Here is a 26,078-nt window from a genome sequence, read left to right on the forward strand (position 1 = left end):
TTCACGGATGTGTGCGGCCATCATCCTGCAGGAATGTGTCTGTTTCTGTCCTTGACTCACTTTTTTCTTTCTTCCTTTCTTTTTCTCTCTCTTCCTCCGTCTTAGTACCAGCCAGAACTTTTCTGTTTAACTCTATTATTTTATTCCTGAAACACTCCGAGTGCTATTCAGAGAAGACAGGTCGGCACAGAGCACCTCGAGCGCTCAATGCTGTGTAACAGGATGCGCTCCCGGAAAAATTTCAGATCCAGACAGCACTGCTGTCCTTCACTTCAGTCAATGACAAAAGGCAATATTTTTTCCTTTTGAATTTTTGACAGAGGTAGCTCAGGTAATGAGCAAAACGAGCCCTGAATGCGTTTTGACAGATAAAAACGATCATAAAGAGAGACTATGGCAAACACTGTAGAAAAGTAGGACTTGACATTGACAGTATTTTTAACAAAAGTCTGTATAAATATCAGGCACTGCAGACTCAGATAAGAGAAGCATGTTTTCATGGGGCGAGGTTGCGAAAACCCAAATATTATATTGCCAAAGAAATGAAGAGTAGAATTACACAGGCATTGAAATATTTCCACTATTACAGCTCTAACTACCTATTTTTCATGTTTTTCCTCCTCTTACAGTTTACGTCTCTGTGGCTGGGTGGCAAAGCTAAAAACATCATTATTAGTTGTTATTCTAATAACATCTTCATATTAGCATTTCCCCTTTTACACACGAGAACTTCGGAGTTTCGGAAAGGTTAAGTGATTTGCCCAATATGGGTCAGTTTGCAGATTTTGGAGTCAGATTCAAGTAGTGATCTTTTGTCTTTTTTTACTCTTTCATTGTCACAGCATGACATTTCTGAATGACATCTGTTAGACTCTAAATATTACAGGAAACATCATACCCTTCAGCTTATCTTGGATAACTTCTACCTCAAACTGAGGTTCACATTTCCATAAAACTGCATTTCTCCCTGTCTTTTTAAAGCTGCACATGACCTAAATGTTGAATCCCAGACTGACTTGTATTTGTTCTATACCATCCGGAGATACCTGAAAATATACACATTTTAACCTAGAAAATTGATTTCTGTTAAGCATAAGACATGCACGGACACACAAACACACCTTAAATTATACTTTACAGTGTACCATTATAAAGAAAACAATAGTTTTACAGAATAAAAGTAACTATGGCAACCTATAGATTCAAACCAGGCTGCCTCCGAGGCGGCAGTTCCCAGTTGCCTCAGTAACTTTCCATTAAAATGTCTCTCAAACACATGTTTTGGGGAAGCATTAGCTGAATTTCCTACTTAACGTTCTCAATTTAATTATCCCTTTCAGTGTTAATGATGAAAATAATCTGATCACACAAAAGTCTTTGGGGAGGTCTATTTCAGTACAACCTTCTCAGCCTCTTGCATTTCGGAGTCCTGCCTAACTAACATTGGGAGATCTATCGTTTGATATCCATTGGTCAGGAGGAGGTAAGACAGAGCCAGGAGCTAATAAACAGTTTTAGTGAAAGAAAGCTGCTCATGTTGGCTACTGATTAGTGATCCTGACTTGTCCCCTGTTGTCACTGCTCCATAACCCCCCCAACACCAAAGTTTATGGAGTACAGATGGTTTAGTTTAGGGTGATGGGAAATGACTACAATCTGCAATCTCCCCTTAATTCTCAAGTAAGGCTGCATTCCATAATGAGGTTCCAGATCCTGAGGATTGGCTTTAAATCACTGTGGAATGAGAAATGGCAACAGTGACAAGTTCACCTCAACAAATATTTATTGTGTGCCCACAAGGTACAAGGCAGCGTGGCCCATCCTCCTACAGAGCACAACAGGTGAATGAGAACTGGATTTTGCTTTCAAAATATGACCGAGAACGATAGAAGCAGGGGAGTGGGGGTGGGGATTTAGCATGTAGGTACGCATGATAAAATAAGGAAACTACAGGTATAAGGTTTTTAGTGTTTGAGTTAAGTGACGTCTTCTTCGAGGAGTTTTAGGATACAGCATGGTTACACATTTGGAAAAAGAGAAATAAGACATGCAGAATAAGCGAGTTGTCTGGGGTATAGGTTGTGCAGGGAGGCATACTGGGAGAGAAGTCGGGGTAGATCAGACAAGAATAATGTTGAGAAAACCTTAGTAATACAGCTTGGAACTTATTTTTAATTTCCTAATCAAACAAGAATCACTGAAATTTTCTGTAAAGGAGTAGAATAAAAGTTAATCTGTAATTCTGAAGGTGACTGCTAGACTTTCGTAGGGAGAAAAAAAGCATCAGAGAGGGGTCCCTGGGTGGCTCCGCAGGTGAAGCGTCAGACTCGTGATTTCGACTGATTGTGATCTCAGGTTTCCTGAGATCAAGCCCCACACTGGGATCTGCACTGAGCATGGAGCCTGCGTAAGATTCTTTCTCTCTCCCTCAGCCCCTCTCCCTTGCTTGTGCTCTAAGTATTTTTTTTTTTAAATAGCAGTAGAGATGTATAAAAATAAATAAACCAGAAAAAAATGAAGGCTTGAAATTAGGGTAGTGCAATAGAAATGACAAAAAAGACAAACTTGAGGAGTGCTCACAGTGGTGACACTGGCAACAGACTGTGTCTCGGAGGTAAAAGCAAAAGATGAATGGAAATAGGCCATTTATGGAAGTGATATTAACATGACCAGTGAAGTAATTCATTCACTCATCAGATGTTTACTGAGCACTTATTTTGTTACTTTTTGTCAGGCACCCTCTGCGAGGAGCCAGAAGAGGTTCAGAAGCTGGTTTAGTGAGACGGTAGACTTAATTTTATACACAGAGGGTTGAAAATGCCAGAATATTCAAGCCGTCCATGGTCAATCGAGACCTATAGTTTAGGAGCGTCCTTGGTTCGGAGTTACCTGTAAAAAGAGAGGTCACCGACGCTGTGGAAAGGGGCGAGCTCTCTGAAGTACACTTTTTCTGTGAAGTAGAAAAATTCTCAGAACGAAGAGCAAGTTCAAGAACAGATGTGAGAAAAGAGCTATCCTGCGCTTGGGAGTCTGGAGGAACACAACTTATTCACAAGGAGGTGGTCAAAAATGAATGAGAGGAGAGCCGACACGAGGCGGTGCGGCGTCAGGGAGATAAGCAGCGTTTCAAGCAGCACAAACCCCTGGAAATTCCAGAGCATCAGCTTTTCAGTGGGAGTGTGGAGGGTGAAGCTGGAGAAGAGGCTACCGGTTAGGTCATTACCCAATCTATTTCAAGAAGCCTTGTTGGCAAGTGAGTAGCTAGAAGCCAGAAGCAGATGGGGGGAATGGAGACAGAAGATCGGCTGGGAAGATAAAGAGCACAATGGAATGGTAGTTTGACAGGTAACAAAACTGAAGACAACATAAGCTACCAGTTAACATTTTGTTTGATGAATCACGTGCCAGGCAGTGTTCTAAGTACTTGACACTTTCTAATGCATTTAGTCCCTAGACAATTCATGACTTCCGGGAAAGATACTGTGTTCTATCTTTCTTACAGACAGGGAAGCTCAGACACTTGACTAGACGAAGACGCTTGCCCTACCTCACCCTGTTAGTTTGTATTCCTTTGAACTCAGCACTCTGACTTCAGAGTCCCTTAACCACTCTGTAATGTTGAGAGGCTAGTGAATGCTTACACAGGTTTATGGGATGAAAGGAAATATGAAGATAGAGAGATGGAATAATGGTTGAAACAAGCTAAAAGGGGGATGGGATAAGGGGGAACTCCTTTGTGGGAGGAACCCCAATAAGTTCCCTGCAGCAAGGGTTAAGAGAATACACGGAGGGAGACATGGAGAGATTTTTAAACTCAGGGGCCCACAGCTGTGGGGGTCTGTATTGGGCGACTTTTTTTTATCCTTTTGGTAAAGCAAGAGGTGAGGTCAATGGCTCCGGGTGCTAAAAGGGGACCTGTTCTTACGGTACACAGAAAGAGCTAAGGGGGAGACTCTCTATATACCTCATTATTTATCTTGCTTTATCAATGAAAGCTTATTCCACAGTGGAAGGGCAAGGATGGACCATTAGGTATACAAGGACCTGTCAACAAGTCCTACCCAGACATACATATACATCATGATGGAAATACAGAGGACACTTCAGCTGTGCAGACCTGAGTGCTAGGTGGTCCCTAAGAACTAAAAGGCAACTTCTGATCTCTTAGATATTCTACTTTCTTTCTCTTTCAAGTGGCTTCAATGGCAAACAGAAACATAAAGTGCAGCCAACCTAAATCAACAGCATATTGATGTACATTTTTCCTTTGTGGGTTTTTTCCCATCTCTTGCAAGAAGTGCTTGCTATTTAAAATCTGTTACTAGGTGATGGTGGCAAAGCACATTTTTCTCTCTTCCCAAGTCAACCCTACACGTGTCACTGTGTGTTTGCAAGTAAAAATACCTGTTGCCGTGCACATGAGAGGCGCAGAATGCAAAGCTGTAATGGAGCAGGGTTGGGTCAATGACAGCACCGTTTTCTGAATGTTCCATCAGTTCTGTAAGGTAGCAGAGATGTCTGTGACAGCCTCTCACACCATAACGGGCACAGTACTCATCTAACACAAAGACTTGGCCAGGGCTAAACCAACCCTGCAAAAGAGAAAAAAAAAATTCTTTCTGTACTAGGATTTGCTTTTCCGTACGCACTCTTAGACATTATAAGAAGAAGCTGTGGCAAAGTGTCTCTTGTCATTTTTTTTTATTAGTAGCATGTTTCATGTTAATTTCAGAAAGCTAATGTCAACAGTTTGAACCTGATCTGAGACACTGGTAACCTAATACCATTCTCTCTTTATTGCCAAAGCACGACATGGGCAACCTGTTTTTCTCCACTGTCATTCAAAGTTAACCAAATGAATTCACAGTATCTAAATTATCAGTCACAAAGAATAACATTCTGAAAAACTTCGATCCCTGAATGAACCAATTAAGAAGAGAAGGGTAAAGCAGACACCATAATTGAAATTTCGGAGTTGCCACAGCATTTTTATAAAGTGAACTAAGAAAGTTCTAGTTAAGTCTGGCAAAAGTAAACACAGGCTATTTGGGAATTTACATATTTGGGACACTGTTCTCATTCTGTTTGTCCTTCTATGACCAATACCAATATAATAGAGTCAATGTTTTACAATAGTTTTTGGTTCTCTAGAAATGAGATGTGAAAGGGGTGTGTGTGTGTGTGTGTGTGTGTGTGTGTGTGTGTACGCGCATGTGCACACGCTCGTGTCTGTGTGTATGTGAGTCAGTTGAACCAGCAGGTAATCTGCTTGGCTAATACTGGAGGACAGGGTTAGACTGAGTTTGTTCATAAAATGTTTTGATGGATTATATGAACTAAGACAAAGGATTTTAAAAGGGGGCAGGATAACTGCACAAGAGGAGAAGACTGGTGAGAAATTCAGAAAGCTAAGACAGCAATAACACTAAGACGAAAAGGAGGAAAGAAAGCTCTCAAATACTTACCGTGGTGATGGTGCAGGCACTAAACTGGACACAAATATGACACGCTCTCTGTAATGTTACAGCCATCATGCCTGGTAGTCACTATGATCTCCATGCCACAGACACATAAGCTATAGTGCAGCGACATTTAGTGAATTGCTCAAGACACTGAAAATCGGTCCTTGGGCCATGATTTATATCCAGGGCCATCCTGCCTCCAAACGCCCTTTCTCATCACACCATGTTCACAGCCCTCTAGATGCAGCTGAAGACACACTATAGTGCTCTCCTCAGACTCCTGATGACAGGTGGGGTCACCCACATAACCAAAACAACTTTTGTAACTCAGGAACTGACTTTACTGAGTGGAAATCCACCAGAGAAACCCATTATTGATGTTCACTGTATGGTGCTTGTCCCTGGAAAGATACCATCAGCTTTTGCAATGATTTCACTCTCCATGTAATTGTAAAGTTTGGGCTGGATCAGGTTTAAACCATGCACTTGATGTACTTAATAAAGAATGTACAGATGATTTATCAAGACAGTAGGTTGTGATCATGGCAATAAGTTGTTTCAATCCTTCCTGTCTATTTGAATAGGTCTGATGAGCTTGGAGCACATCCTGCTAAAACCTTATTTTAAAAAGAATGTAGCTTTATTGTAGGTGGCTACCGTGTTCAGTAGCCAAGAGACTATGTGGTGATAGGAATAGGGATATTCAGGCTGGATACATTTCACAGGAACTGCCGTTGACGATATAAATCCTTGGAAAGGCACGTGTAATTCCTAGGCTACAGTTTAATGCCCACATTCTGAGGAGTCAAACATTCCTTCTACATGTAAATGGTATTTTAGATCTCAAATTTGGGCTGGTTTCTACACATAGAGAGGAGCAGTTTAGCTACTTGATTTAGTTTTTTAAGGAATTCAAATTATCTTTGGAAGGTTAAATGAAACCAAAGCATTCCTCTGTTACATGTTACCCTGTCATATCATTTATCTCACTGTTTCTTTCCCCTGCCACTTAGGCTGCCTTTCTAGAAACAAAAGAGAGAAACAAAAGATAGCAACATTTGGTGAGAATTTACACCTTAAAATGTCTATACAGGTGTTAGTAAATCCTATTCCAGAGGTTTTTTTTTTTTTTTTTTTAACCTTCATTAAAGCCTTTATTTTCATTCAGCCTTCTCCAGAGGGACGGATAAACCACAATTCAGCGTCTGCTTGAGTCTATTCTCCTGTCTATTGAGTGGCACAGCAGTGGTCTTCAAGTGTATAATTTTCAAATTGGGAAGCAATCGATTGGAATCCTTTATCCCTAACTCCCAACTACAGTTATTAAAGGGGTCAGGAATAAAATGCCGCTTCATAACAAGTGTTTCTCACTTTAAAAAAATCTTTCATTCTAACCTACAGGGAATGGGATGGACAGACTTGTACTCACCAAGCAAGAATAGGAATCATTCAGTCTGTGATCCAAAGTCTGCCTCTGGAGTATTCTAAAAAGGAAGGCGTGGTCAAGCTTGCAAGGATTAGCAGAAATAAACTCATCCATACCATGTTTCTGAAAACGGTCTGCATCTGTAAATTCAGAAAAGTATGTATGATAACACTTACTTTTCTGGCTTACTCATGGGCAAATACAGTTTTTGAACACAAAATGCATGCCTCATGATAACACACTATTTTCTATTACAAAAAACAGGATGCCAGGAATCCAGCATATTAACATAAATTGCAATTTTTTTGCAGCCTAATGAAAAATGACCTGGAAAAATCTGCAGATCATTTAAAATGGGGAAATTCTATTTTCACTCAAAGCCTTTTCTAATATTCATCACAGAAACAATCGTATTTTCCAATTTTAAGAAAACTAGATGCATTTCATGTATGTGTTTAAAGAAGGAGCTGACTGGAAAAGAACCCAGGTCTATTCATAAACAAACAGCGATGCCTAGAAGCTTCCTTTCCAAATGGCAAACTAGGGCAGAAATGAACACACAGGCTTCTGCTGGATCACTTCCAGTCTTTTTCTTTTTTTTTTTTTTTTTGAGCCTTTAATGGGACCAACCTTCATGTAGAAATGGCAATGACTGCTCTCAAGCTTCAAGTTTAAGAGATATGAAAAAGGGAGCATCATGTTTGTGCAAATACGCAGACAAAGCATAACGTCCCAAATGGCACTTCAATCAAAGGCCCAAATTTCTTTTTCTTTGCAGATTGCATCTTTCAACGCCCACAGACCCTGCGGGTTTATCAAAAGGCAAGCTTTTATGATTCCTTTCATTAATGGTATGTTTTGTCAGAGTCTTCAATGTGAGTTATTTACTAGGTAGAGAGAAAAAAGGCCACACATCACCCAAAAGGAGTGCTGGGGTGTTACTACATTAGCTCTGTTAGAAATGTAGCATGCATTGGGCAAGCAATCAGTTATCAGGGTAAAAGTAGACTCTCCTGACAATGGTAGAGCTGAGGCTCCATTGTTCTTTAAATTCACAGATAGATCTCATTCTGGTCATCATAAGAAGTAGAGTCCTAAATGCAAGCCAAATGTAATTTTTAAAACCTATATGGTACAATCCTAAAATTGCAAAGGAAGGAAGACAAAAGCTTATTGATTAAACGCAATTACAGAGTCAGACTCATAATAAAACTCAATATTGATCTGTGGACATGATGCTAACATAATCAGTCACATTTAGATATTTAGCCCAGATCATATTGATCCTATGTCAAGTTCAACTTTCAGCCATATTTGTGGATGGAAGAACTATGTAATTCAAGCTGAAGGGTCTTCAGAATCATATTAAAAAAAAAAGATCTCACATCAGTGCAGATGTGAATGTAGCAAGTAAGCAATGAATGGGTGTTCATCGATGATGTAAGGTATTGGGTTGTGATCTATGGAGAAACTACCATATGTATTCCCTTACATTTGCTAATTACTTAACTGAATGACCAAATGCATTACATGTGGTAAATTAGTATTAACTAGATGAACACCAAATGTTATTAAACTGCTTTTCCTGAATTGAGAGATGATCCAACCTCTCTTATACTTTATTTGTATGTCTGATAGTCTTTCAAAATAAAGTAACATATATAATAATGCAAAATAATATCAAATTAGTAGACAGCATATGGAAAAATGCAAGGCACATATTATAAAACTATTATTTTGCATTTTAAATAATCTTAGAATCTTCATTTCTCCATTTATTTGAGTAAAAAAATCTTTTAGTGTCATCTTTATGAAATTACTAGTTTTATAAAACATCTGCTGAATTTCATTATTTCTTTCAACAGAGAAAGTCATAACAAGAAGTTAAAAACAACACCCACTAAAGGCTTATCTGTTGAGAATAGGATAATATAATGAATTTCACAGAAAATCCATAAGTCTTTTACACTTCTACAAAATACATACATTATATTCATAAATTCAATCTACATAATTCTCTTTTTACTTCTACCTTTTATAGGGGTTTATAGAAGCAAATTCTTTTACTTTAAAGCAAAAGTTTACTGTCTTTAAAATCTACAAGTCCCTGAAAAAAGTAACTTATGATTCATTTCTGCAATCAAATCGTATTTTCAAAAATGAATTTACTTTATGAAGTATTTTCCTCATGAAATGCAACTCTAAACCATACATTTGCCTATGTGTTGAGCCCTTCTGAATCACACACATGAATGAAAAATTACTGTGCCAACAGTTAGCTTTAGTGATAAAAATATTCATGATAGCAGTTTAAGTCACAAAAACAGACTCCATATTGACAGCGATAAAATATGCAGGTCAACAATGTTCTATTAAAGAAAAAAATCCACAATCTCTCCAGGGCTGTAGTTCTATGAAAGTGAAATGTATTCTTAGGGACTACCCCATCTCCAAAATACAGGCTGTAAAGACCAAGCAGTTCTACTTTATGTCTGATAAGCACAATTTAAAATACTTGTTTGCAAATATACTTCACCATGTACCACTGATTTATTAGTTTCTATGAATTCGTAAAGAAATAAATTTTGAAAAAGCCATGGTTTTGATCTCTGTGTGAGAATTTCAGGAACTACAGTACAATAGGAAAATATCTATTGTTGAAATACTATATAGTTTCTTATTTCTGTAGAAGAATATTTTCATGTAGTTTCCTCTTGGTATAACATATCTACATTTACTCTTAGAAACTGCAGAAATATCATGTGGATCAAATGGACTGTGCTTTCAATCAATTACATAACCAAATGCAAAGCTTGGAGACTTGCTCTAAAACTGGGTTATACTCGATTATCTTCAATTAATGTTTATTATAACAAAATGATGGTGACTAGTTTTAAATGAAAAATTATTCACGGCACAAATCAAATGTTCACTGATAAGGACAAATTTCAGTTCGGTTTGTCTTCCGAAACAAAGTAAGAAAATCATCAAAAGAAACCAACAAGATACGAGCTTGAACAATGTACTGCAAAACTGTCATAAATTGTGATGATTAACCTATGGACTAACTACAGATGTGGGACATGGTAATTGAGGATACTGGTGGAGAGTTTCTATGGTAACAGTTGGATATATGCTCCAGCGTCTTTAGGTGGTACTGTCACCAGGTGTGGTCAAAGTGGATGGAATAAAATCCAAATAGAGAAAGATTATTATTTGCTATAGATTTATGGAATTAGAGAGGCTTATTCAAATGGAACCTGAAAATTTAAATTTTTCATTAGGGTAATAGCTGTTGGAAGTCCCGTGGAAAGAATAAGTAGGCTGACAGTACCAATTTAAACAGTTAACACTGACTTGAAAATAGCCTACAAAACCACGCGGGGACGATTAGCAGGCTGGTCGGCCCCCCTGTGGTGTCTGGGAGGGAGCTCTGTGGTGGGCACTGACCACAGCCAGCCCCTATGTACACAAGAAGGCGAACCCCAGGATAAGCATCTGAGGTCAGAGTTCAGGATGTAAGGGGGGAAAAAAATTAAAATGTATCTTCTTTTGCAACTAATTCTAAGGATGCTGTGTGTGTGTGTGTGTGTGTGTTGCTCTTGGTGTTGAGAGAAATTAGAATATAAAACAGGGGAGCAAAGGATGCGAGGGAGGGGGAAGCATGACCCTGCAGAAGAGGCGGGCATTCCTTAGCGTTCTGAGAACAGTGGTGTTCAGACCTGGGACTCAGGTACCAAAAGAACTAGGAAAAAGGTGCTGCTACCTATGGGCGCTTCTCCTCCTCTGCACAATCCAGAACTGAACTAAGCAGCATATGAACCTTTTCAAATACAATAATTTAATATTGTCCTATGGTTAAGAGTTTGCCGATAGCTGCATTTACCGATACCCACAACGGATTCTACTTTCCTTTTAGTCCAAACTTTCAATGCGCTTGAAATTTATAAGAAGTTAAACATAGTACAGAGAAGGACCACTTGCCATTTTATAGCACCCATGTAGCCAACTAACAGGGAGTTTTATGTTACAAAATTTTATGTAGATCTTGGTTGGTGTTTTTTGTTTTATGTATACACGTATTATTCTGAACACCAAAGAGAAATGTTGATACGTATATTAATTAGGAGTCTGTTCACACTTCTATTATTCACCCAAATAATTTCTTAGCTTGTTTTCGTTAAACTGATTAAAAAAGGATGTATGAATTTACACACCTTACTTTCTGCAACAAATAACAAATAAGTAATATTTTCACACAATTTTAATCAACACATACAGACCTAGAATCACAGGCAAAGCAAACCAATACTCAACATTTATTTGAAATAATATATTCAATGTAAAGTAAAACGTGCCTATGAAGTGTGAAATTTAACTTACTAGATTAATCAAGAAAATAAACTCATAAAATTAAATGTAAGCCTATATCCAATTTAAGAATTTTTTTTTAGAAATTTGGCTTACAATAAAAAGGTAACTTTTCTGGTTCTTTTTTTGACATTTATTATTGGAAGTGAACTGTGTTGTACTGTATTATGTTACATACATATTGTATTACATTACAATGTAATATGAAATGAAAAACAGTTGCTTTGCATAGAAAAAGACAGTTTAATCCAAGAATGCCTGTCAGTCTGGCAGAAGGCAATGTACTATTTGAAGCAGAGAAATTGGATAACAAGCAGACCCTCTACCTGTTTGGTTTACTCTATTTTCTTAGAACTTCTAAATATCCCGAAAGTTAAAGAAATAGGGAATTGGAACAGATCACTTACTAGAAAAATCTATAAATACATACCATTATTTATACTCTAAAGTAAGATTGTCTTCAAATAAGGTAGAATTTATAATTGTTTTTTCTGAATATCTCTAAACATTCAAAATGTTTAGTTTTAAAAGGTTTAATGTATAACATAAATACTTCAAAGATAATTCAGAAAATAGAGGAAATGAATTAGCAGCGACTCCCTTTGACTGAACTCCTACGCTGTGAATAATTTAGGTATAATTCCACCTATATTTATAAAACTGTTTTTTTTTTTAAATGTTTTTATTTATTTCTAGGGGAGAGAGAGAGAGAGAGAGAGACAGCGTGAGCAGGGAAGGGTCAGAGAGAGAGGCAGATACAGACTCTGAAATAGGCTCCAGGCTCTGAGCTGGCAGTCAGCACAGAGCCCGACGCGGGGCTCGAACCCACGACAGCGAGATCATGACCTAAGGGAAAGTCGGACGCTTAGCCGACTAAGCCACCCAGGCGCCCCTTATAAAACTGTTTTTAACATAATGAAAATATCATATACATAATTTAGCATTTTTCCACTTAACATTACTGAGTTGATTTTGCATGCTGTTATAATACCTTCATAGCCATGACCTTTATGCCCATATGAATGGTAGATATTACGTTGTTTCTACTTTTCTGTTGTGGCAAAAATAGACATTTTTGTTTCATAAATGTCCAAGTTAACCTAAATCTTTTGTGTTTGCCTAGAAAGTAGGAGACTGACATTACAATAAGACAATGATGTTCCTTCAAAATTCACATTATAAAAATTTTAATACAATGAAGCAAAAAAAAATCATGAAAACACTCACCTTTACCAGCTATAGGTAAGCAAAGGAATGAAAAAGCATATTTAAATAGATTAGGAGAATATTTATTTCTATAATTAGTCATTGTATTTTCATGTTCTCCTCTTAGGTTCTGTTAATGACTCTAAAAGTTGGTCTTCCAAGAGATGACCAAAAAAGAAGAAAACGGAATGCTATGGAAGTCACGGAATGGAAGAAAACACTAAGGGCTAACTACTCTCTGGATCCAATGGTTTCTCTGATAGAGGTAAAGATCAGTATTCTTTTTTACTTTAGTTTTTTAAGTAATTTATTGCCCTGTTAGCTAACATATAGTATATGTTATATATGTGGTGCATACACATATGTATATTTATATAGATATATTTATATATGTTATACATGTTATATATCCAGTATATATTATGGTAACATACAGTATATACTATGCAGTCTTGGCTTCAGAAGTAGATTCCCGTGATTCATCACTTACATACAACGCCCAGTGCTCATCCCAACAAGTGCCCTCCTCAATGCCCTCCTCATCTTCCATTTTCCCAGCCCCTGCAACCCACCACTACCATCAACACTCAGCTTGTTCTCTGTATTTCACTCTTTTATGGTTTGCCTCTCTCTCTGTTTGTAACTTATTTTCTCTTCCCTTCCCCTATTCTGTTAAGTCTCCCAAATTCCACATAAGAGTTAAAACATATGATATCTGTCTTTTTCTGATTGGCTTATTTCACTTAGCATAATACCCTCTAGTTCCACACATGTTGTTGCAAATAGCAAGATTTCATTTTCATTCTTTTTCACTGCTGAGTAGTATTCCATTTTTTAATTTTTTTAAAAAAATGTTTATTTTTGAGAGAGAAAGAGAGAGAGAGAGAGAGAGAGCGAGTGAGCGCAAGCATGAGTGGGGAAGGGGCAGAGAGAGAGAGGGAGACACAGAATCCAAAGCAGGCTCCAGGCTCTGAGCTGTTGGCACAGAGCCTGACGTGGGGCTTGAACTCAGAAATGGCAAGATCATGACCTAGGCTGAAGTCAGACGCTTAACCATCTTCTTTATCTGTTTATCAGTTGATGGACATTTGGGTTCTTTCCATAATTTGGCTATTGTTAATAGCACTACTATAACATTTGGGGTACATGTGCCCCCATGAATCAGCACTCCTGTATCCTTTGGATAAATTCCTAAAAGTGCTATTGCTGGGTCATAGGGTAATTCTAGACCTGAGGACACCTGCAGATTGACAGTGAGGAGACGGAGAACCATCTATCATGCCGGCGGATGTCAAAAGAAAGCTGGAGTAGCCATACTTATAACACACAGACTAGATTTTAAACCAAAGACTGTAATGAGAGATGAAAAAGGGCATTACATCATAATTAAGGGGTCTATGCATCAAGAAAAGCTAACAATTGTGTTTATGCCCCCAACATGAAAGCACCCAAATATATAAGGAATATATACAAACATAAGGAAACTTATTGATAAAAATACTGTAATTGTAGGTGACTTTAATACTCCACTTACAACAATAGAAAGATCATCTAGGCAGAAAATCAATAAGGAAACAATGGCCTTGAATGATACACTGGACCAGATGGACTTGACAGATATATTCAGAACCTTTTATCCACAAGCAGCAGAATACACATTCTACTTGAGTGCAAATGAAACATTCTCCAAGACAGATCACATACTGGGTCACAAAACAGCCCTCAAAAATATAAAAGAATTGAGATCATACCATGCATTATGTTCAGATCACAACACTATAAAACTTGAAATCAACCACAAGAAAAAATTTGGAAAACCTCCAAATACATGGAGGTTAAAGAGATTCCTACTAACGAGTGAAAGGGACCAGGAAATTAAAGAAGAAATATGGAAGCAAATTAAAACAAAAATGTAACAGGCAAACCCTTCGGGATGCAGCAAAAGTGGTCCTTAGAGGAAAATACATTGCAATCCAGCCGTATTTCAAGAAGCAATAAAGATTCCAAATACAGACCTTAATCTCACGCCTAAAGGAATTAGAAATAGAGCAGGAAAGAAAGCCCAAAGCCAGTAGAAGAAGAGAAACAGTAAAGACAAAGCAGAAATAAACAATACAGAAGCCCCCCCACCCCAAATAACCCACAGAGCAGAACAATGAATCTAAGAGCTGTTTTTTTTTTTTTGAAAGAATAAACAAAGCTGATAAACCCTTAGCCAGACTTCACAAAAAGTAAAGAGAAAGGATCCAAATAGACAAAATCACAAATGAAAGAGGAGAGATCACAACCAACATTACAGATATACAAACAATTATTAGAGAATACTATGAAAAATTTTATGCCAACAAACTAGACAACCTGGAAGAAATGGACAAATTCCTAAGCACGCACACACTAGCAGAACTCAAACAGGAAGAAACAGAAAATTGGAACAAACCCATAACCAGTGAAGATATTGAATAGGTTATTAAAAAATTTCCCAACAAATAAGAGTCCTGGGCTAGATGGCTTTTCAGGGGAACTCTACCAGACCTTTAAAGCAGAGTTAATACCTTTTCTTCTCACTGTTCCAAAAAATAGAAATGGAGGGGCACCTGGGTGGCTCAGTTGGTTAAGCGTCCAACTTCAGCTTAGGTCATGATCTCCCAGTTTGCGGGTTTGAGCCCTGCATCAGGCTCTGTGCTGACAGCTACTGAGAGCCTGCAGCCTGTCTTCAGATTCTGTGTCTCCCTCTCTCTCTGACCCTCCCCTGCGCACGCGCTCTCTGTCTCTCTGTCTCTCTCTCAGAAATAAATAAAACTTTAAAAAAAAAGAAATGGAAGGAAAACTTCTGGGCTCATTCTATGAAGCCAACATTACACTGATTCCCAAACCAAAGACCCCACTAAAAATCAGAATTATGGGCCAATATTCCCAATGAACATGGATGCAAAGATTCTCAATAAGATACTTGCAAATCGAATTCAACAGCATATTAAAATCATATTAAAATAATTAGTCACCATTATCAAGAGGGATACATTCCTGGGCTGCAGATCTGGTTCAATATTCACAGATCAATGTGATACATCACATTTATAGAAGAAAGGATCAGAACCATATGACCCTGTCAACAGATGCATAAAAAGCATTTGACAAAATACAGCATCCTTTCTTAATAAAAACTCTCAAGAAAAAAGAGATAGAAGGAAGACATCTTTTTTTATTTTTATTTTTTTTATTTTGAAAGAGAGAGAGTGGGGGAGGGACAGAGAAAGAGGAAGAGAGAGAGAATCCCAAGCAGACTCTGCCTTGCCAGCGCAGAGCCCCATGCAGGGCTCCAACTCACAAACCAGGAGATCATGACCAGAGCTGAAATCAAGAGACAGCCCCTTAACCAACTGAGCCACCCAGGCATCCCTCTAGATCAGTATTCTCATTTAGTGAGGTAGAAACCCGTTGTTCTTTCCTCCTCTTCCAGGCACAACTTTCTTAACGAAAGATCAAACAGCAGGGTTGGCTGTGATAGAAAACATTACTGAAAGCCTGGAATGGAAGAAAGCTCTTGTTATATAACTGAAACAGTTTGGCCTTTTAGAACAAGTTTGGATTTTTTTTTAGAACAAGTGAATCAAGGGGCTAGAAAACTCAATTCCACTTAGCCTAATCAATGCTGCTTCCACAATCCACTGATACCTGATAGAAAAGTTTTGGTAGAAAGGGATTATGCAGCTATTTGAATTAGTTGATTACTAGATCCCGCATTCATTAATTCTGTATCATGAAATCGTGGCCTTACTGTTCTGGGCCAGTGGTTCCTGACCACTTTTCTTGCCACTACACAAGATGGATGATAGCCATGAGCTCATCTACTCCTGGAGTATTTCCTGCACTTAGGCTGTTAAGAAAAAACACTGAAACACAAGAGAATGAGAAGACAGTTTCACAAAAATAATTTCCAAATCACTGTAACTCCATGACTGTCACATGATGGTGTTTCCAGCCCATTTTCAACTCTGTCCCCCAGAACATTCTACAAAGTCTGGAGATACTTTTTGTTACCAGACCTGGTGGGGGCTGGTTGCTACAGGCAGCTAGTGAGTGGAAGCCTGGGATGACGCTAAGCATCTCCTATCACAGGACAGCCCTCCCACCAACCCTTGAAACAAAGAATTATCTGGTCCAAAATGTTAATGGTACTGAAGTCGAGAAATCTTGCTCTAACTTACAGAAACAATCATTCTGTTTCTTGTCACGATAGAGTCATTGAGAATAGATTTACCTCCTACCTAAAGCAGCTAAAAATTTAGGAAAAAAAAAACTTCTCAAAACACTGGACATCAGGTAATCCATGAAAGTGATTCCTGACAGACGAGCAATAAATGAGGTGAGCCTCATGGTTGCCTCAAGTGAATGTCAGGAGAAACTTTTAAAGTTGTAGCACAGGGAACAAGAACCTACAAAGCACTAGTGCCCTCCCCAAGTTGACAAGATGGAGCTGACAATTCACAAAGGCCAAATGGGCTACAGTCTGCCTGCAAGTATATGGTTTCCTCCTCCTTTCCCTTTCCATATTCAGTTGAATACTGACCACTTCACACATGTGAGGAAACGATTTGAGGCCAGGGAAGAAATCATCCTAGAGGATAAGAGGGGGCAGTGCCCAAAACTCACAGGGAGCCTGGAATAGTACTTGTTCTCAATAGCCAACAGGAAACCTCAAAATTCATCGGTCATTAGAGTCTTTAAAAAGAATCCTGGTTCAGAAATGGGGAAAATTAATCCAAGACTAGACACTGTTTAGTTCTAACTGACAAAACTTAAGAGTAAAACTTGAAAAGAATGAACTGTTTCCAAGTAACTGTGTCTTAGAATAAAGCTCAAGAACATTTTCATGAGGAAAACTACATCAAGACACATTATAAATAGCTAATTGTTCAACACCAGTGTTAAGGAGAAAACCTTTGAAGCAGCTAGAGGGAAAAAAGACACATTATGTACACAGGAGAAGACAAAAATTAGTCCATTTCTCATTATTAAAAAAAGGAATTAGAATGTGAGGAGAAATCTTTAAAGTACTGAAAGAAAAATTTTCAAAATGAAAGTAAATTACTTTTCCATATATAAGAAAGTTCAAAGAATTAATCACCAGCAGACTTGCACTGTAAGTCAAAGAAATCTTTCAAGAAGTAAAATATTTCGTCAAGACAATGAAGAACATTGGAAATGATAACTACTTGGATAAGTATATAACATTTTCTCATACTTAAATTTCCCTAAAAGGTAACTGTTAAGGCAATAATTATAATAGCAATTTACTGTGGGATTTACAATACATATAGAAGCAAAATGTATGACAAGAAATAGTCTAGAGCCAGGAAGGGAGCAAGAGAAGTATACTATTAGAAGGTTCATATAGTATGCATGAAGTGATACAGTATCACATGTGGACTGTGGTAAGATTAAAGATGTCTACTTTAACTCTGAAACACAAAGGTAACTGGAGTTGATTTCATATTCCATCTTTAATTATTTGGCCCTATATACTGTTAAGATGCCTAGATGTGATAGCAAAGGGGGTTTGAAAAGAAAAGAGAGAAGTTGTTTGATGCAGAGAACAAAATAATGCATACCAAGATGTTACTCCCCTCGAGAAGAATCCTAATAGTAAAAGGGTGTTGACTGAAAAGTCAAAATTTGATTTTGAAGTCATACAAAATAGTCTTATTATAGAAGAGACCAGGGAAGTTTTGGAAAAGAGTATAACAAGCTAGAATACCTGGGTTTAATGATTATTAAAGCTGTGTTTGAAAATGTTTCTATAATTATTGTATCATTTGTTATTAATCACTTATAGATTCAAATGAAGAATAAAACTCTTGATTTAAATTAGCATAAAAAGAATGACATGAATACTAAGGTATTCAGATAAAGAAAGTTGGCTTGATGACTCATTCTTTTGTTCAATCTACAACAGAAAACAGTCCTATTATTCTTCTGAGTTATAAAGAACCACCCCAGAAAGTGACGGTTTATGATTTTGGTATTCTGGAGTCCTATCAATGCTCATTTAATTTGGCAATACTTCTTCCATTTTTGTAGAACACATTAAAGTTAAAATTATAATTATGAAAATAAATTTTATTTTAGAAGTTTTGGAGAATTTTCTTACATGCCCCTGTGATGCCCAAATGTACCCTAATGCTTGACAAATTCATAATTGAAAACCCAGGCACCATTTATTCCCGACCCATACGAAAAATTAGCCAATTCTATGACTAGTACAAACTATTTTTATTCAATTAGGAATTCGTTAATGATGTAAACTATGATACTGAACAAATTTGCCTGAGGCAATTTTATATCTTATTAAGGTTATTAATTGATAATGAAATTATGTTTTAACAAAACTTACAAAGCTGAGCATCTGCATGGAGAGTCCCTCCTTTAGGATTCAGTTTCTGGGTTTGAATTGCAGGAATGGGTTTATATGACTGACCAGTGGCCCTGTACATGGCCTGAACCCATAATACTCTATCCTGTTCGTCATCACTGGCAAATATCACAGTGTCTCCTTCTTTAACTGCATTAAAGAACATCTGTCCACCTTGAAGCCCTGTGGAGAAAGACAGCATTAAAAAACTTATGTAGTTGGTAGGTTTTTAAAGCTCATTCACTAAATGGTCTCGTGGAAAAGAATCAGTTTGACATCAGTAGCTCAATGCTACTAGTAAAAGTTTACACTTGCATATTTTTTTAAAAAAGTTGAAAATAGCCTAGGGAAATGAACAGTTTGTGACACGGTAACATTATGCAAGCCATACAAACCTACTCCATAGAAATATTTAGTGTGGCCAGAAAGCTCATGCCCGAGAAGAAAGTCTTCTCTTTTGGCACATTCCTAATGCTGGATGCAGGAGAAATATATGGTAATTTTAGCATAAAAGAAATACAGGTAAGGCAAAAATGATGCCTGTATCTGTATGGCATTTTATCCTTTGCAAGAGATGACATTTTGCATTTTTCAGTGACCAGTTAGTGAATGTGATTACAGATTCCTACTTTTCATCTCTCTATATGAAATTTTAACCCTTTATTTATTAACTCTATGTATCCCTTAATGTTGCTTTATTAGCTTCATTAATGTCCACATTCATTCATTCTTTCACCAATTTTAGACATCAAATGTCTAGTACATACCTAGTGTTAATATAGAGGTAAGGAGCGAAGGATAAGAATGTGCTACCGGGGAAAAAATCGGAGGTCTACATAAAAGTTCATTTGCCATTTCTTTCCCTATTTCTGTCTTGTACTTTTTTGCCTTCCACTAAAGAAGTTTATGTAAGCATTGCTGATATTTCTCATAGAATTTTTCCATTACCATAACTTTCACTATTGCTTCCTTGTCCTAAAGATAACAGAAATGATGAGTTTAGCCTAAAGCTAAGTAGTCCTCAGAAAGACAGAATCTGAAGCTCATGAAGTCTTGTCCAGGTACATCAGTGAAATATGCATCCTATTCATTGAGTGGAGCTTGGATCGTAGAACAGAGATAGGATATTTATGAGAATTTCACGAATATATGGCAGAGAAAGAGATTCAGCTTACAATTACCTGGGTGGGGATCAGTATAATCCACAGTGTATCCTTCAAGCTGCATTAGTTCTTGTGGTTCAGACTTTTTTTCTCTATAACTGCACATAGCGAAGGTGTACTGGCTAACCTGCACGAGAAAAGGTTTGCAGATCGCTTGCATTAAATTTCCTTTATTTTTTATCGGAGGACTCTTTGCCAAATTTTAAAAATAATAAGATTTGCTTAAAAATCAATAGATGTCAGCATTTTCCAAAAACTAACTCAGAAATGAAAGCAACTTTCCTCTGCCAGCTTGCAGTTAGACCCTTCCCAAACTAATGATCTTCTGGCCAAGATCCTATGAGATATTAATAGAAGTATCATAAAAAAGCATTTGTGTTAAAAATACATTTGACGAATCACTGGGTTAAATAAAGATAAAAAGGTTTCTTCTACTGAATGTTTGGTTAGGGCCTTTAGTAGGCTAATATACTTTATGAATCTCTAAGAGTAAGATGTAACAGGAGCATTCTCAAACATATATGATCATGGACTACAGGTTAAACCGCACTTATTTCTAGACTTTAAAGTAAAAAAAATAAAATAAGTTTTCAGGGGCATCTGACTTCGGCTCGGGGCATGATGTCATGGTTTGGGTTTGAGTTCGAGCCTGCATCAAGGTCAGCACAGAGGCTGCTTCGAATCCTCTGTCCCTTTCTTGCTTTGCCCCTCCCCTGCTTGCATGCATGCACATGCCCCCCCCCCCAAAAAAAAAACAAATAAACCATCCCAAAACAAACAAAAAGATTTCAATAAAAGTTGGGAATTTAACTTTTAAATTAATTGCCTACATAAGCAAACCCACAGGAAGGTCCAGGGTGGAATAAGTTTTTGGGAGCCAGTAACTTATCACTGCCAAGACCACTCAGTCTCTCCATTCTACTTCTCTTTTGAAACTGGCTTCATTTTCTTGTGCTGTAGTCTCAGTGACCTAGAACCATAGTTGCCAATAGCTCTTCAGTCACCTCTCTGACTGCCCCACCTTAAGTCTAAAGGACATATTTGGACCAATCACCGTGGCGAAGGGGTAGAACTAACATTAGTCCAGTTTGGGTCAAGAGCTTACATTTGTGGCAAAGAATGTCAAACGCTACACTAGGTGGCCTCTGAGAGTTTCCCCCAAAATAGAGAGGGGAGGTGCTGTTCCCAGCAGGAGAAACACTTCACACTGGTGGATTGATTAACACTTAAACTGCAAAATATCCTAGAACACAGGAGTCCATGGAAAACAGTTTGGGTAATGTGAATTATGCTCCTTTCCTACTTTTAAACATAAACGAAACTAAGAAAACATAAAAAAAATACCTTTCAACAGACAAAGATTAAAGAGGACTCAAAAGAGAGCTAATTATGGGGAAAAAAAATCACATGGACTATGTTAAAGTTAAGAAATTCTCCTTATTAAAGCACACGACAAAGAAAGTAAAAAGGCAAAGCCACAAACTAAAAGAAGATGTGTACAAAATATATTTACAACAAAGAACTAGTGTCTATCAACACGGGCTGACAGAGAAGAGCAACAATTGAGCCTAACTAGAGAAGAGGTGATTGTGCTTCCAGACTGCGGCATCACCTCCTGTCTGAGTTTCCCGCCTGCTGGAAATGTCCTAGTATATAAGGCTCACTGTTTATTATGTAATCCCTTTGATCCAGCAAATCTAAGAACGTATTATTCCAAGTAAGCAAATGGGACAAATATTCAAAGATACATGTGTGGCGCGTTCACTGCAGCACTGAATACAAGCAAAAACTGGAAAAACCAATAGTGGTTTTGACCACAAAGTATAATGCTACTCAGCCATCAAAGCACTTACGACAGATTTTTTTTTTTCAGGACATGGAACTATTTCAAAGATATAACATAAAAATCAGGTGAAAAACAAAAATGTGCAGTTGCTTCTTTGGATAAACACTGTACACACATATGAACAAAATACAGATTAAAATATTTATACTAATTACTGGAAAGTGCTATTATGGGGGTACCTAGGTTGCTCAGTTAAGCTTGACCTCAGCTCAGGTCTCCAAGCTGGGTGTGAAGCCTACTTAAAAAAAATTATATATATACACATGTGTATATACATGTAAGAATGTGCTATTATGCGCTTATTTTCACAGTGTTTGAGTTTTCCAAAACAATATGAATTACGTTTAAGAAAAACATTTTTTTAAGTCATCTCTATGCCCGGCCTGGGGCTCAAACTTATGACCCTGAGATTGAGAGTCTACTGATTGAGTTAGCCAGGTGCCTCTGAATTACATTTTAATGAGGAAAAATGAATACAGCTGTTTCCATTTTGGAAAAAAAAACTATACACATACATACATATAGATACATATATATGTGTACACACACACACACACACACACACACACACACACACACCAAGCCTTGTTTGGGACTAGTGAGGCAAATGACTTTATTTGTACACCTGCGGTTCCTGTACTCTTAAATTTTCCGTTTCTTTTTTTTACCCTCAATGAATTAACTTTTTCAATTGCCTATGCATAAGGCTTACAGATGAAATATGGTGGCTTCTATGGTGGTCTGTTACTCAAGGTTTCAGCTTCCTTGGGTAAAAAGACTGGATTGTGAGGGGTCTGGCAGGGTTTGGGAGCAGTGTGGCGGTGGGTGGTCAACAGTGAGATTATACTTCCATTATTCATTAAAAAAAAAAAAAAGCTCATTCTCTTACTTAAGGGCAATAACTTAGTTCTAAGTCTCATATTCTTCCATAATATGATTTAATGTAGTGTAACCTTAAAAATATAAAATATTTCAAGCATATACAAAGGTACAATATATTAATATATCTATACCCATCATCCAGCTTTGCTGAATCACAACTTCTTGTGTGTATGTGTGTATACATACATACATGTATGTATATGTACACATGCATGATTTACAGAGTTTTTTCTGGATACAGTTAATGTCTCTGTGTGTGTGTATATATGTGTGTCTTTGTATATATATGTGTGTTTGTGCGTATATGTATATACATATATACATACACATACATATGTACATACACATATACACACACACACATTTACATTCAAACCCATTTTTCTTTTCTCTCTCCACAGAGGTAATTGCCACGCTGAATTTTGTCTTTATTATTTCCATGCATGTTTTTACAACTTTTTTTTTTTTTTACATAAATTTTTAGGTTCCTAGACCCAATTCCAACGTGTTGTATATACAGGCAGGGTGGTTTCCACACCAGTAACAAGCAATGGTCGGGACTCTGGCTGGGTATCCTATAATAGGCTCAATTCTGACACTATCTATCCCAAGACAGCATGGAGAATTCAAATAGGTCAAGCATTCAGTCCTACAAGACTGGCCTTCCCTCATTCCCCCTTGGATGCCAGTCATAAGCCCAGGCTGTAACCTACAGATTGGAGGTTCTTACCACACTCTGTCCCTGTGCTTCGTTGTTTTTTTTTTTTTTTTTAAGTTTGTTTATTTATTCGGGAACGGGGTGCAGAGACAGAGGAAGGGAGAGAATCCTAAGCAGGCCCCATGCTGTCAGCACAAAGCCTTACTGCAGCGGCTCCAACTCACAAACCCTGAGATCATGCCTGGAGTTGAAATCAAGACTTAGAAGCTTAGCTGACTGGGCCACCCAGATGCCCCTCTCTCTTTGTACTTCAGATGCTAGTCCAAATTAGTACCTGTATTTCAAACAGGCTACAGATCAGGGATTCCCACAACCTCCTCTCTAAATCTTCCATCTGTTCGCCAACCTGAAAGCTCTCTCAACCCCCTTATTTTGTTTTGTTCTTTTTATAGAGGTTTCATTACAGAGGCATGCCTGATTAAATCATTGGCTGGTGACAGTCTATTCAGCTTCTAGCCCCTGGCTCCTCCCCCAAGTCTGGGAGGGTTTGGGGGTAGCTGGGAGTGAAAGTTCCAATTCTTATCATACTGTCGATTCTCTAGGCAAACAGCCCTCATTCTTAGGTGGGCTCTAAAATCACCTCATTAACGTAAGAAAAGACAGCTTTATCACTCATTAGGAAAGTACAAGGATTCTATGCTAGAATGGGCATAAAGACGAAGTATGTATTTAACATAAATCACAATCACCACATAGGTGAATTAAGAAACTCAAGTATTCATTCACACATTTTAGTATTTTATATGAATAAATCATATACATTCCTTTTGCCAACTTCTTCTCCCAAAAGTTCAACAAGTTTAGCCATCTTGATACATATTCTGTTATCTGAATGGCCACACTTTACCCAATGTCCTGATGATGCCTTCAGTTTCTTCCCCTTGCTGCCATTAAAAAATAATGCCACATGGGGCGCCTGGGTGGCTTAGTCGGTTAAGCGTCCGACTTTCGCTTAGGTCATGATCTCGCGGTTCGTGGGTTCGAGCCCCGCGTTGGGCTCTGTGCTGACTGCCAGCTCAGAGCCTGGAGCCTGTTTCAGTCTGTGACTCCCTCTCTCTGACCTTCCCCTGCTCACGCTGTCTCTCTCTCTCTCTCTCTCCTAGAAATAAATAAAAATATTAAAAAAAAAAATAATGCCACAATGGTCATCCTTGCACACATGTTAGAGCTGCGTCAGGGGCTACAGCCGGGGTTGGAACTGATAGGCTGTAGGGCATGTGTATCTACATCCTCACTAGACTTTGCAGAACAACTTTCCAACCCATACATACAACAGTGGTACCTGAAGGTTCCTGGTACTACCCATCTTTGCTAAACTTGGCATTTTGAGGCTTTATATTTTACCAGTTTTGATGAATGGAAAATGGTGTATCAATATTCTCTGAGTTTACAATTCTCATTACTAATACAGCTGAGCATTTCTTCATATTTTTATTAGCCACTTGGGATTTTCTTTTCTGTGGATTTCTTTTTTAAACAAGTTTGTTCATTTTTTATCAGAATGTTATCAGTCATTCAAATCCCTTTTCCATAATCAGTTTTGCTATAGCTTTATTTACTTTTTTGAGCACTTGCAAGGAATAACTTTGCATTTAGTTATTCTTCTCTATTCTTTTTTTTTTTTTTAATGTTTTATTTATTTCTAGGAGAGAGACAGCGTGAGCAGGGGAGGGTCAGAGAGAGAGGGAGTCACAGACTGAAACAGGCTCCAGGCTCTGAGCTGGCAGTCAGCACAGAGCCCAACGCGGGGCTCGAACCCACGAACCGCGAGATCATGACCTAAGCGAAAGTCGGACGCTTAACTGACTAAGCCACCCAGGCGCCCCTCTATTCTTTGTTTTCTATTCTTAATTTCTGCTATCTTTATGATTTCTCCCTTCTTTGGGGGGGGGTTGTTCTTTTATGAATGTTTTAATTCATCTACTTAGCTTATTCATTTTCAGTTGTTACTTATTATATAGGTTCAATAACCCTAAATGCATATATATCTTGGTTTATCCTAAGTTTATCTTAGGTTAATCTTACAAGTTATCATATAGTGTTTTTCTTAGTTCAGTTCTAAATATTTTCCATTTCATTAGTTCTTTTCTTATACATGAATTATTTACAAGCATGCTTTCATATTTGGATGTGTGGTTACACTTTTCTGAGTTTTAAAGTAATTTCATTGTGACCAGAACGATTCAGATTTTTTTTTTTTTTTATTTTTTTTTATTTTGAGACCTGCTCTGTTGTCTAGGGCATGACCAATTTTTAAAAGAAGGCTTAAGGGGCACCTGGGTGGCTCAGTCAGTTAAGCGTCTGACTTCAGCTCAGGTCATGATCTTGCAGTCCATGAGTTCGAGCTGTGAGTCAGGCTCCATGCTGAGAGCTCAGAACCTGGAACCTGCTCAGATTCTGTGTCTCCCTCTCTCCCGCTTGCACTCTGTCTCTCTTTCTCTCTCTCAAAAATAAACAAACATTAAAAATATTTTAAAAAGAACTCCATCACGGAGTTCAATTTCCTTCTTTAGTAAAAACTTTTTGAGTCAGTTTTTATTTTAAAATATCTAATTCTCCCCTATGAATATTTAATTGGTTATACAATATTCT

General features: G+C 37.7%; 1 protein-coding gene across 15 annotated transcripts in view; it reads right to left on the minus strand.

Moving 5' to 3' along the window:
• The window catches only part of CADPS2 (calcium dependent secretion activator 2), a 535,389-nt gene that overhangs the window by 142,490 nt on the left and 366,821 nt on the right, over positions 1-26,078 (minus strand). For 9 of the 15 annotated variants that reach the window (XM_039239669.1, XM_039239668.1, XM_039239666.1 and 6 more), the window contains exons 10-14: positions 20,059-20,167; positions 18,860-19,060; positions 12,487-12,495; positions 6,892-7,028; positions 4,405-4,592 (exon numbers count right to left, since the gene is read on the minus strand). In XM_039239669.1, coding sequence (XP_039095600.1) covers positions 4,405-4,592; positions 6,892-7,028; positions 12,487-12,495; positions 18,860-19,060; positions 20,059-20,167 — 644 coding nt within the window. The remainder of the gene's footprint in view (positions 1-4,404; positions 4,593-6,891; positions 7,029-12,486; positions 12,496-18,859; positions 19,061-20,058; positions 20,168-26,078) is intronic. The other 6 variants (XM_039239670.1, XM_039239667.1, XM_039239680.1 and 3 more) reach the window with 1 other exon arrangement.

The sequence above is a fragment of the Hyaena hyaena genome, unplaced genomic scaffold (assembly GCF_003009895.1).
Source record: "Hyaena hyaena isolate Hyena2069 unplaced genomic scaffold, ASM300989v1 scaffold_161, whole genome shotgun sequence".
Classification (NCBI taxonomy): domain Eukaryota; kingdom Metazoa; phylum Chordata; class Mammalia; order Carnivora; family Hyaenidae; genus Hyaena; species Hyaena hyaena.